Consider the following 13,237-nt stretch of genomic DNA (forward strand, 5'->3'; position numbering starts at 1 on the left):
TTTCCTTTTGTAAGGATTTATTCTGAATTTTATTTCTACTTTTCACAATAGCAATCATGAAATCTTGTTCTGTATGTTCAATGGTCCTACGTGTGTTCAAAGGACCAGCCTTCTTGCCCTTCATTATAGTATTCTACATCGGGTATGTTTTTGCACGAGAGTTTATATCTTCTGGCGTGCATCGCGTATAAGGGAACTCTGCACCATTAAAGTCAGAATCTCTACAGCTCCAGCTGACAAAGCAGGTCTTACTCAAAAACAATGCTTGGCAACCGAGTGGGCCAAACGAAAGTGCTGTGTTTTGGTTGCCGACTTTCATGAGCACTTTCCCTTGACTGTATCGTTTAGTAAACAAGTAACGACTCTGGTATATATATCTGCTACTAAAGTAAACCGTCTGATTGCATTAAGTAGTAAAGAGTTTTATAAAATAATTAGGATAGTACGCGCACTCTCATTGGTCAATAGCTGTGTTTAGATGAGAGAAACACGGCTGTGATATCACACGAATTTTGATTGGTTACATGCCGTCAGACGTGCGGTTTGATTGGCTGGTAGGAAATCTGAGCGTGTATCAAGAATATCTGTTTCAATCAAGAATTTTCCTTCATTTGTTTCCTTCATTTGTCGAATTATCTTCAAGAAATATTTTATAAAAGTAATAGGGAAATTTTTTCCGTGTTTCCATAGCCTCATCTAAACACTCGGGGAAGTTGGAAGAATTCTCGACAGTTATGCAAACCCTCGATTGCGTCTCGGGTTTGCATAACTGTCTCAAATTCTCCCAACTCCCCCTCGTGTTTAGATGAGGCTATGGAACACGGAAAACGTCCTCTATTGCTTTATTAGTGAGCTTTAGATTCTAGGACGAGAACGACTACGAGTACGCGACTTTCTCATAGAGCAACAGTGAGCGCGCGCAAACTAGCGTCATTTTGGCGGGGAAAACGTGTTACCGTCTTCAGTTTAGTACGAGGTTTTGCAAAAATGTCGTCGTGTCAAAACAAGTCAACAACAGGGTAGCAGTTTTGGCATTTTTCGATCTGCAAAAAGGCCCAGGTAACAGCAATAAGAATAACTGAGCAACCTATTCTGCTAACAAAGAGTAAGATTAATCGTACGGGTTATAAATTTTCTAAGTATTCTCGCTAAAAACTGCCAGTCAAAACTCGTACTCGTTCTCGTCCTCGTCCTAGAATCCAAAGATCCCTATTAAGAAATGACGACAGCTACGACTACGACAACGCCACAAAACAATAACGACGTAAAATCACCAATAGAGATCTACGACGGGACGTCAACGAAAACTTCACAAAACAATGATATCATTGGTTAAAAGAGCATAAATAATCGTGCTGCACGTGCGGCACGGATTTTACCTCATTTTTTTGCGGTTCTCTGTGTGACGACGACGAGAAATCACCAAATCTTAGGTTTTGACGACAACGTGAGCATGCAACAGAAAATCTTTCATTCTCTATTTTCAGTCTGAAACCGCCCGTACCAATTTATTTTTAGCATACGTCTCCCACAATGTACAAGGTGAACGAGATGGAATAATCGCGAAAGACTTTTACTAGAGCAAAGTTCTATTTTGAGGTAACGTCGACGTCGTCGTCGTAGATCTTAAGGTCCCTAAATTTGAGATTTTGACGACAACGTGAGCATAAAACAGATAATCTTTCATTCTCTATTTTCATTCCAAAACCGCTCGTATCAATTTATTTTTAGGATTCTTCGCCCATATTGTAGGACGTGAACGAGACTGAATAATAACGAAAGACTTGATGATAGAGTCGTTATATTCTGAGGTCCCTAGTTTCGTATGGAATGTGTACGAAATCATATCATCAAGATTAAGAATGAATAATTAATAAAAATGGTGCTTACTTAAGGTCATTAACAATTTTCAACAAGATATCTTACAAACATATAAAATATATTTTGGGATGTCACAGCCAAATGCAAGATATTCAGTGAAGTTGACTGTCTTCTGCTGAATCATGTGATATTAACACCCCATTCAATATATTCCAGTATAGTGATAAATTGTTTGCTCTTTTGAGTAAAAATCCTCGGCACCTTCGTCGAAGGTTTGTCAACGCTAAAAGACCCAGAGACCGCGATTTAAACAAGACGCGTCAATTCCTTTCGAATCATTTAAAAATACAGATTACAACGTTATTCAACTATCTGGGCATACTGAACGATGGAGTATTTAAAAGTACTTTCTTACGAAGAAAAAGGTTTTTAACATTCCTATTCCCTTTTTGAAGTCTTCGTTACCAGGTCCTTGTGCATGAAAATATATTGACGAGAGGCATATAGACTTTTTGAAGTAGCACGCCTAATCTAATTTATATTTTGGAAAAGTGACGGGTGGCGTCCACACTGTCAAAACAACAACAGCCAATTACTCTTCCAAATGGTGTTTAAGATAGGCTCATAGATTTATAATTCTGAACAAAATGGTAAATAGTAATAGAAAAACGATGTTCTTCAAATCAGGTTCTGAGCGGAGGATTTTGAACGCAAGTGTTTATCAGTAAGTATATTTACACCAAGCAGGTGTCCTAATCTGGACATCAACGTAATGACTGGTTCCTTGTGTTCCGCAAAGAAGGCAAACTTGCCATCGGCAATGAATTTCCCGTGGAAGGATAAACTCCTTGTCTGTGAGACAGTGCAAAACAAAATTATAGGCTCTTTGTCAGGGATGCGCTGTGCAAATGATGTCTCGACCACTACTGTATGGAGTCCATTCCTCCGAATGATAATAAACAATTGAACAGTTATGATTGACAGCCACAATTTCAGCTCCACGAACCATTTCTTTACCATCCAAAGGCGAACCCACCGGTCGTATTCCGCCATAAGCACATCGATCAAGATTGAGGTAGTAATGCGCATCTGAATTTCAAGAAATACACCAATTAAAAGAAATAGTACTCAAGTGACAGTTGTAATCGATAATAGCGATTGAGCATCGCGGTAACGGGAAATGGCTTGTCACAAAAGCGTGAAAATGATTTTATTCTAATTTGTCTTCTCTATTGAAAACGTTACTTGATATCTGTAGCTAACATGCTTGAAATGACCGAGCTAATACCAAACAAATTTCTTCCATTTTGGTAAAACGCAAATTTTAGACTGCCGTAAGGGTAGTGTTTCATATATCACAAGGTAGGCGGGCTCTTTTATTATTCAAATGGAGCGAATATTGTGGTGGTGTAGGCGATATCGGGTAGCCTTTTCAGAACAATTTTAAGCGGACGAAAATTAGTTGGAATCACGGAAAAGGATTGTGATTAACAGAGGAGGTGCCCGTGGGACAGCTTTTGGGACAGCGACAATTTTCTTGGCTTAGCACTCTAAAACCGAGGCACGGCACCCTTGTAATTTGTGGCAGCAGTGCCCAATAAGCCTTATACTAAGATTTAAGAGTGCCGTACCAGCTTTTAGTGCTAGTGTTACTGCACCAAGCCGATACCAAAGAAACTTGAAATTCTATCACAGGTGTTCATGATAGCCAGGGAGTCGAAGAACTGTTAACCAAATTAACATAGTTGTCTGTAAGTTCGTTGAGTCACCTGTGTAATTTATTTTGCCCAACTTCAGGTCCATTTTCTTCTTAAGTTTGTGGAAAGTAAACTCTATGCCATGAACGCGAGGAATCTGATTAGCAAAAAAAATAAATAAATAAGTAATGAGTTCGTTTTCTTTCTCCAATAGCTTTCGAATATTAAAAAAAACTCTTCCATTTTAATTATTGATTCATTGGGGACACTTTCTAGAAAGCCTGATGGACAGAGATGGTTTGGTAAATTCTTCCACGATCAAATGATCTATACACAATAGGATTTGCATGATGACGCCATTTGACTCCAAGTAGCAGAATCCTTCAGGTTTTGCTTGTCTCATGCTAATTAAAACTATTGGTTGCTTTTTTGCCCCACTAGGAACAAAAAATTCAAATAAAAAAAGAAAAACAATCTGAATTCTGGTAGTTGTAGTCAAAGACGCTATCGTGCAAATTGCCTACTACGAGAGCAAGCGCAGAATTTTACGTAACTAATTTAATCACTTTGTAGTCCTGACATTGAGAGAAGCACATAAAACAAGATGAAATAAAATCAAAATTAACAAAACGATACAAAACAAGTTTAAAATTATCCTAAAACCTATAACAATACAAAGTCCAACTTCAACACCCGTCATCATTTGTAACAGGACGACAATCTTTCAACTGAGGTTAACTAACAAGACAGCAAATTTTCAGTCTCATTTAGTTACTTTCATATAACTTTAGAAAATCTGTGCTGTTCCTGAAGAAAAACCAAGAAGCAATACTAACCTGCTTATCACTCGTTGTAAAGGTAAACCACATTTCACTTCCTTCAATGCTACCTTGTCTACATCTATAATAACGTAGCTCAGATCCGGGGGCAAATAGTTGATACAACAAGACTGCTAACAATACAGCGAAGATGAGGCCAGCAAGTAACCACCGACCGGCTCCTAAAAAGAAAAATGCGTTTTTGTGAGGAAAATTTGGTCTTGTTGTTGAATAAAAGGAGAAAGGTTTTTAACGAAGGAAACCCCCAACATTCCTGGCTGAAATGTATATAATTTTAAAGTCTGGAATTTTCACAATTATTTCATAAGTTACGTTTCTTGTGATCTAACATGTCGATTTGAAGATGTCTCATTAAAGTACGCATCAAACTAGCGCTCCTAAGGTTTTGTCCGTTTATAAGGCCAATAATATTGGCCGTTTTTATACTAGAGACGCATAATTCGTCTGAGACGAACTTGGGCAAACATTTTTTCTGCGTCTGTTAAATTCGTCTAGTATAAAGACGGCCACAAGACGCATTATGCGTCTGGACGAAGAATCTATTTTAGTGCGTCTTCGAAGACGCACTAAACTGGAAAGTTCGTCCAGACGCATTATGCGTCTAGTGCCCGTCTTTATACTAGACGAATTTAACAGACGCAGAAAAAATGTTTCCCCAAGTTCGTCCAAGACGAATTATGCGTCTCATATAGTTCGTCCCGTCTTTACACTAGACGGATAACATGAGAGACGCATAATTCGTCTGGACGGATTATGCGTCTCTAGTATAAAACCGGCCATTTTAAAAGGCTTTGCCGCGTTTTGTTCGTCTGGAAAATGTTCAACAATTGGAATCATAGTCACATATCGTCAAAAGACAACAACGCAGTTACCTCTGACGCATTTTCTCTTAATCTGTTTCACTTCGGTTTTTAAGTCCTCTTTCATGTGCTCCCGCAGATCCCCAACAGCACGACTCACATGACTTGAGGAAATACTCAACATGACCGAGACAAAAGACTGCACCAGTTTGACTTCAGTGGGTTCTGTCTCGTTGCCTGTAAGCGTTTGACCGAGCAGAAACACGTCGCTGGACAAAGCATCGCACACTCGGCTCTGAGGAATGGCAATTCCTGGGTGTTCTAAAGAAGCGTATATTCGTTCTCCGCTTTTAACTGGACCAAGAACTTTAACATTGACCATGCCAATCACGCATACTACATCGCTTGAAGCTGAAAATAGGAATGCGAAAACACTGAGACGCCGAAACTATATCAGTTAGAGGAGTTGTGTTAGGTTCTCTGTTGGTAATTATCTAACAAGTATGACTGGATTAAGTGTAACGCTGGCAAATGGACGAGTGGATTACACCAACTTATTCACATCGACACGGTTTCATGACTTCGACACCGGGTCAAACGCGATGCGGTTTGAAAGTGTTTACATGTAGCTGTTTTCGCCAGAAAATCCAAGTCGTGATGGTATAAGCGAACTCTGCACTACGTGCTAAATTCACCATTTTGAATTGAACAATGCAAATTTCCCGCCAAAATAGTAAACGTATTCAAATAGAGGCGGTTTCGCTGTTTACACGACAGATGAAACCGCATCGTTTTGGAAACGCTCCACTTTTGGAGGGGGTTGCAAATCCACACGGTTTCGGTAACTGTCTCCGTCGGTATCGTGTAAACGGATGGTGTAACCTCATCGAAAACAATACGGTTACAAATGAAACCACGTTCGTGTAAACGCTGCCTAAGCCATTAGCGATTGTGTGGACCAGAAGAGGAATGTATGAGGCCATGACACGATAAAGAAGAATTAATTGTCTTCACGAGCCAAGAAACACGAAATTTGAATGTCAAGCATCGGTTTGCACAAACAGATTTTTTCAGTCACATCTTCAAATTTACCTTTAGCTTCATCTTCAGCAGGTGTCTTGGCCTCCAGATATGCTGACCTACTTATAACACCTGCCATTTTTGCTCTAGAGGCATTAAAATGCGTTAACTTCTCAATGTGGCTTTTCTCGTGTGGTTCTCCGAAAAACCCGATGACATCGCCCTCTTCAAGAGCGCCATCGTGAGCTGACTTGTTCAGTGGAAAGTGATATGCAATGTCTCCCCTCTGTGTCACAATTGGTTTGTCAACTTGCAGCTGATGAACGAAGGCAGACTTAGCTTCGAGACGATCCGTGATTACTTCAGAGACGTTAATACCTGATAAAATCAACATAATTTTTTTTAATATGCTGACACCGCAAATTTCGTTTGAATCATACTATCTGTGAAGAGAAATAGCAACACAAAGCAAACGAGATTTGAGCTAAAGTGATGGTAGTTAAAATCTATGCTAATATTAAGTGTATTATCTTAGATCAATAATCATGAAAATCAGTTCAACATCATCATCATTATTGGCCAGTCTTGCATCCTATAATCTTCATAGAGCCGCGACGAGGCCGGTGAGCCTTTGGTTCATTTTCATGGATTATTTCACCTTCCTCCAGTCCGAGCATTTACGCAAGGAGGAAAAATACAAAAGTACTTACTATTGTCGCAATTGAGGTCACTGCTGAGGCTACCCAATGGACTTGACCCCTCAACTTAAAATAACAAAACGTGATAGTTAAAAGACCGCAAAAGATTGGTCCAGGAAATGTTTGAATCGCTATATTGTGGATGAAAGTCTAGAACTTACTTTTCGGTCTTTTTCGTTTGTGTTGTGGACTTGGCGTGCCACAGTAGCCATGATCACTACCACAATCTTCCTCTGAGAAGACAAGAAACAGAAGTATTAGCTAATGCCCGAACTTTGGCAAACAGTTTTTCTGCGTTTTTCTGCGTCTCTTACATTTGTCTAGTATAAAGACTGCACAAGACGCATAATTCGTCTGAATGGACTATCCAGTTTAGTGCGCCTTCGAAGACGTACTAAAGTGAACAGTTTGTCGAGACGTATTATATGTCTCCACAAGAGACATTATTTTTCTGAGAGGGCACGTAAAATTTCTGGTTTAAGCAATACGGCAGTCCCCGCACGTGCCACGCATAATGTCCAAATACTTTCAAGTCTACCTGTCAAGTACAACAGGTTTGACCGGTCTATCCTTCATTTGTGGTATGCACAGGAACATTCTTGGGTCCTTGACAATAGCACTCAAATCACGTTTAATTGAGCTCTTAACTTCGTTCATTGATTAAGGATGAATCTGGAACTACGCCAACGCGAACAAGTAAATATTATTAATGCGCGTTTCAAAGGGCACTAAGTTTCAGTCACGTTTCGATCAAAAGGGACAAAGGAATTTCTGAAGTACAAGTTGTCTGTAACGTAATGTGTGTCAAGCGAATGTGGAGTTTTATAAGTGCTTAGGTAATAGGACAAAACTCTAAAAAGGGAAATTAGACAACTGAAAAGCAACTAAGAACTGAATAATCTGACCGGACGGCAGGTTCTAAGTTTGCCGACTGATTATTCATTTCGAGTGAAATTTAAGGTTATAAGTAAAAATGCGTGTAATTTGATTCCAGCAGAAAAGAACATAAGCCTTTCATGGCATTGCTGGTAGCATGGCTATTGCATCACAAACCTAGGCCTGTCTTTGGGTTCTTTTTGCTCTGCACCTGAAATTGCTTGCTCGTAAATTCTTTCGTGGTTCCATCCGGGAAATGAAGAACAACGATTAAACGGAAAATGTTCCTCTCTTCGCCTTTAACGCGAGAAAGTTCGTACACTTTGATTCCTTTGTGAGACATGTAAACTGAATCCAGGTTGACTGAAAAGTGAGGCTCGAATGGGTCTTTTTTGATGTACACTACATCTAAAGGAACACGACCGTTCAAGTCCTGGAGAATTCTGGCGGCCTCTGGGCATCTTTCCACATAAGCGCAGATACCCTGCGGATAAAAGTTTTCCTTTAGGTACCAAAAAAATTGCAAAGACAAGAAAAAAGAAAAGTTCATTGCTGCTTAGAAACTAGCGCCTTGATGAGGCAGTGCCGGGTTTCGTTCTCACGATCATCATCCTTGGAGTTTTGGGCATTTCATACTGGACCCAGGGGGTACTTGTGGGGACCAATTAGCGACAATGAAATTTGAAATGTTGAAATTTTGCGCCGAAGCATTGGGACTAGGGTTCTGTTGACTATAACCACGCATAAAATGTTTGCTTTCCATGTCTTCCCCGCTTCCTATATCTTAGTGTGGTCTAAGGACTGCAATCAAAGCTAGCTGTGATTAGAAATGTGGACGAAGTGACTTTCTATTAAAAATTCAGATGTGCTGAAAACAAGGGATTTGTATAAACCATCGAGAGCACATCTACAAGTAGCTATAGATCAAAGTTTCGAATCGGAGCCTTCGTGCGTAATTTTGCGCGGCGGAGAAACTTTCAACTCCCATCTGTTTTCTTTCAGTTGAATTACATGAGCGTAAGGGTTAACACTGACCTGGATTTGCTTTTGTGCAGATGCCGTAAGATGAACATCTGCATTCAACAATCGCTGTTCCGAGTTAGCTTTTCGTCGACTTTGTCCTTTCTCATAGACATCTTTTAAATCCAAAACAGTCACATTTGCCTTGGTGTCCTCTGCAGGGTAAGGGAGATCCAGAATAGGAAACGCTAGCAATGAAAAAGGAAAGGAAATTAATAAACTTACCAACTTCGGACAATTTCAAAACATTGGCAAGCAACATCACAACATCGACGCTACAAAACTGCACGTCATTGATGAAAGGCAACAAGGAAACTTTGAGAGTAAGATAGCCTGTATTTGAGATCGGGACAATAGCAAACTTTCGTTTGCATTTCGAATGGCTTCCAAGGTCGTTATGTCATCCCCTTTTCTGGAACTGCATTGGAAAAGAGTCAAATAGTAAATACATTATTTTTCGGTCAGTTTTTGGGTTGTCAACATTAAACAGTGACTTAATCTCTAATGTTTACTTGAGTAAAAGGATAGTGGCAGGGAACAAGGAACCATTGTCGCCTGGGTTCGATTCATAAACTTGGCGCCATACGTGGTTCTCTACTCTGTTCCAAGAGGTTTTTCTTCCGGTATTCCGGTTTCTCTTCTCCTCCAAAACCAAACCTATGATTTGATATAGAGCGGTTTTCAATTGAGTGTCGAAAGTAATTAGCGAATTACTTTGGTTTTACATTGCTTCGCTCCTGATTGGTTCAAAATTCTCGCGCCACTTATTCAACCAATCACAAGTGAAACCAAAACCAATCGTGGCTCGTGCGTGCACATTTTCCCGCGCTTTACGTCTGCTATGTGCAATTAATTCGAGTTTTAATTGGGTTTACTGATTGTCTCCGTCCTTTCTGATTGGCCACAGTAATTACATGTAATTTGGTTTTGGTTTTACGACTCTCACTTGAAACTCGCTCTAAGTTGTTTGATTTGATTTCGGTAAGTCGTCCCCATTTGGTGCCAAAGCACTAAATTCACTTGACACTAAAATAAAGTTCACTGTAACCCATCCTGCCATTTTCAGTAAGAAGTACTAATTAAATTTAATAATAGAATTGTGCGTTTTAAAGTGCAGGTACTCCAAAACCCTCTCATGAAAAAAAAATGATCCCGCTGTGATGTGCTTTATTTGTTGTATTGACTGTCTTCACATCCCTATAAAAGGTAAAGAATTTAAGAAAGGGATAGTGTCTTTAAAACTCCGCTTAACTTGTAATCAGCACTAAAACTGATACCACTGATCAATCTATAAATCAATAACATGACCAGGATTGGGTTCATCTATGTCGAATCACATCCGACTAGATTGTCGCCGATCCTAAATTGCGTAACAAGAGGTCGTACGACGTAGCCGGCTCAAATGAAGGAAACGTTTTCGTCTCAAACTTGAAACAGACAAAGTGACCAACAGTTGAATAATTTAAGTGTAAACAAACAGTGGCAAAAGCGACCTTCAGATTTGGTTACAAGACAGAGTTTTTCAATCAACTTTCCAAGATCACATGATCACTAATAATACTTGCAATAAACAAATGAGCAATTACAATGTACATCATAGTGGACCATGACTTTAACAATCGTAAACAAATCAAGGTTGCTATAAGCTTGGTTTTTCACAGTAAAGATCAGATAATATGATCCCTGATAATATCAGTCCCACATCATTTTTCTTTCCAAACGTTTTCAGTTAAAGTACTGTTAGAAAATGCAGGATTAGACATGGCATTTTGTCTAAAAAAAGCTATGAGAAATCATTCCGAAATTTGAATATTCAGTACAGATAAATCAAAGCAAAATCATTTTGTGACAACAATTTTTGACCACTGAACAGAATTTTGGGGTTAACTGCAGAATATAAGTTCTTGTAGTGGCACTTGAAGAAGGAGGCCTGTGACAAATATAACAGCTGACAAGGGTTATCCCTTTGACGTCAGTATTTGTGACGTGAAATAGTTCATAAATCAAGGAGCTAAACTGATAACCAAATGGCTCACTACCTTTATTAGATAACAATTTCAATTTCAAGAAATTTTATTGATAGAGAATTTTTGGAAACCACTAATCGTTTAGCAGTTTTTATCCAGCAGGAAATGGTCACCTGCATCACGTTATCTGTAACTTAAAATATGTAAACCTGATTTGTTTTCATATTGCAGTCTACACGAACAAATATGAGGTCAATATATTTCACATCAAAGAACACGAATGAAGGTTGACCAAGAACTACTTGCATTGGTCCTACACTGGAATAAGGTCTTTTATGTTCTTCGAAACTGGTCGTATCCACTATGTCCGCTTTTTACCAGACACTGAAAAACGCAGACTGCAGACTGTGCAGACCGTCTGTAAAATGAAAATTCAGTTAGCCTGAATTAGGCCTAAATAACGTTCGGTTAGCCTGATTAGACCTAAATAACATTCAGGTTAGCCTGTTTACTGTTAGCTCGCAATAATAGTGAGGGTAACACCATATTTTACCCCTGGTCTGCAAAGTCTGCAATCTGCATTTTGGTGTGACCAGCCTTTTACATTCTTGAAAGTTCAGGACAAGAGACTGACTTCCCACCACACACATTTCGAAAACCTTCAAAGAAATGTTGCAAAAATATGGTACGCCTTCACGATAGCATAGGCAGTGAACCCATACTTTTTTCTCCTTGCAGCTGCAAGCAAATTCCATCTTAATCTCATTAGTGATATGCTTAGTCTAAAGACTGAATTTCCGGTGTGAAAAATGACTTTGATACAGTTCATATTTAGTTATGGTCAACCAATGAAGTTTCTTGATGAAATACCGTTTGAATTTGTGATTGCGATATGAGTTTTATTGCACGTGACATTGAGACCGGACTGTGACTTGATCTGAAGATCATCACAGAATGCTCATCAACATGACTTCCTGACAAAGAACAATGAAATCTAAGTACCAAAATTCGGAAGGTATATTCTAGTTGAAAATTGCCAATACTGCCCGCTCTTCTGTTGGCATACATGCTGAAAAAGGCTTCTTAAAAAATGCAAATCCAAATACTGGACGAATAAACGTTAAGCGACTCGTGATTTCACGAAGTCATTTATAGAACGGTGAGTCAGCAAACAATAATCCGAATGATTCAACACTAATCATACAAAGAAAAAGATCAACTTTTCGGTTATGTATTGCGATATTTCTGTCAAACCGTTTCCACACGGCGAGTTTACAAGTCGATCGCTTTAGGCATAGTCCAGTTCAATATAAAATAATAAATATACTTAGCAACATTTCAACACGACATGACACTACTCGCTACCCACAAGAAAATGTTAAGCTTTACATCGATAAAAGCCCAAATCTTGACTTGGAAAGTTTGCGTTAAAGACGTCGACATGAAAATTACTTGATATATAGTTATTACTACATCTGTAGGAAATCATTAAAATTCGATGGCGCAATCTCTCAGCGGACAGTGACAGATTGCCCTTTTTCACAATAAAGTGTTAAGGCTGATGACACGAAAGATAATTACCATCTTACCGCGGAAAGTTTCCGAAACTCTGGCGCAAGCCCAGAGAATGTAAAAAACTTGAGTCAAGAGTTTGCAAGAAATTGATGAACACCTACGCCGAAAATAGTAGTGTATTGGTTAAACAAATTGTGCCACGCTGTTTTCATTGTTATTTGCACACAATCATTTGCCATCACAATGAAAACAGTCAAGTTTTAATTTAGTAACCACTACCTTGCAGTAATTTATTGTCTAAGTCGACTCACGTACCTGGATCTTTCGGCATCGGAAACAAGCTCGAGTTGACGTAGAAACTTGTGTCCTCCAGTATGTCATCCAAAGTTATGGGGTTGCCGTTAATATTTAGCATTTCATTTTCATAAGGACCAGACAATTCCACACTGCTCATTATTCAGCAAAGATGCAGTTAAATAAATGTTGAATTCAGTTGTTCCGAAATAAGAATGGAATGGTGCAAAAAATATTATCTCCAGATCCAGTTACCAACAAACTGCCACCTCGTCTCCTTTACTCACTGAAGTTGTGTATTATCAGAGATCCTTGACAAAGCTTTTTTCCCTTTTGCAAACTTGTGTCACACTTGATTACAAGTCAGTACGCTTTGAGACTCGTTTTCTCAGAAGATGTTGATCGTCGCACAGGTAATACGTGTGATAAATTCCGTGAAATTCCGTATGTATGTATGTTTGTATGTATGTATCTTGCTCTCAATTATCGCAACGTGGTCATCCAACCGTAAAACTTCCGGTCAAAAGCAAGGAAATTTGCATGCGATTCCACAACATTAACAGAACTTGTTTCCCAACGGAGAGTAAGTGAATTAAAGTAACGAAGCAATGATGTGTTGCAATATACTGTTCGTTTCACCAAATATCCCCGGAGATGGAGCTACGTTTGCAAACCATAGCAACTGATGAG

General features: G+C 39.1%; 1 protein-coding gene across 4 annotated transcripts; it reads right to left on the reverse strand.

Moving 5' to 3' along the window:
* LOC137992607 (uncharacterized) lies at positions 1–13,237 on the reverse strand. Of its 4 annotated transcripts, none has more exons than XM_068838040.1 (10): positions 12,569–13,237; positions 8,787–8,926; positions 7,929–8,235; positions 7,037–7,108; positions 6,888–6,941; positions 6,250–6,555; positions 5,230–5,568; positions 4,355–4,518; positions 3,591–3,675; positions 1–2,910 (listed from the first exon to the last, which is right to left on the reverse strand). In XM_068838040.1, exons 1-10 carry the CDS (start codon positions 12,705–12,707, stop codon positions 2,711–2,713), a joined length of 1,806 nt encoding a protein of 601 aa, XP_068694141.1. In that variant the 5' UTR covers positions 12,708–13,237; the 3' UTR covers positions 1–2,710. The 4 variants fall into 4 exon arrangements, with proteins under 4 accessions (XP_068694141.1, XP_068694140.1, XP_068694142.1 ...); XM_068838039.1 differs by having other exon boundaries at positions 8,787–8,959; positions 12,569–13,234; XM_068838041.1 differs by lacking the exon at positions 12,569–13,237 and adding an exon at positions 9,284–9,335 and having other exon boundaries at positions 8,787–8,959.

This window comes from Montipora foliosa, chromosome 2 (assembly GCF_036669935.1).
Source record: "Montipora foliosa isolate CH-2021 chromosome 2, ASM3666993v2, whole genome shotgun sequence".
NCBI classification, from domain to species: Eukaryota; Metazoa; Cnidaria; class Anthozoa; order Scleractinia; family Acroporidae; genus Montipora; species Montipora foliosa.

Bases quoted from the DNA above. Each gene is read 5' to 3' on its own strand.
- LOC137992607 (XM_068838039.1), bottom strand. From the start codon at position 12,707: ATGAGCAGTGTGGAATTGTCTGGTCCTTATGAAAATGAAATGCTAAAT. The intron at 4,519-5,229 runs GTAACTGCGTTG...TTTTCTTTTTAG, and splicing joins TAAGAGAAAATGCGTCAGAG to GAGCCGGTCGGTGGTTACTT. The intron at 3,676-4,354 runs GTTAGTATTGCT...TTTGCTAATCAG, and splicing joins TTACAACGAGTGATAAGCAG to ATTCCTCGCGTTCATGGCAT.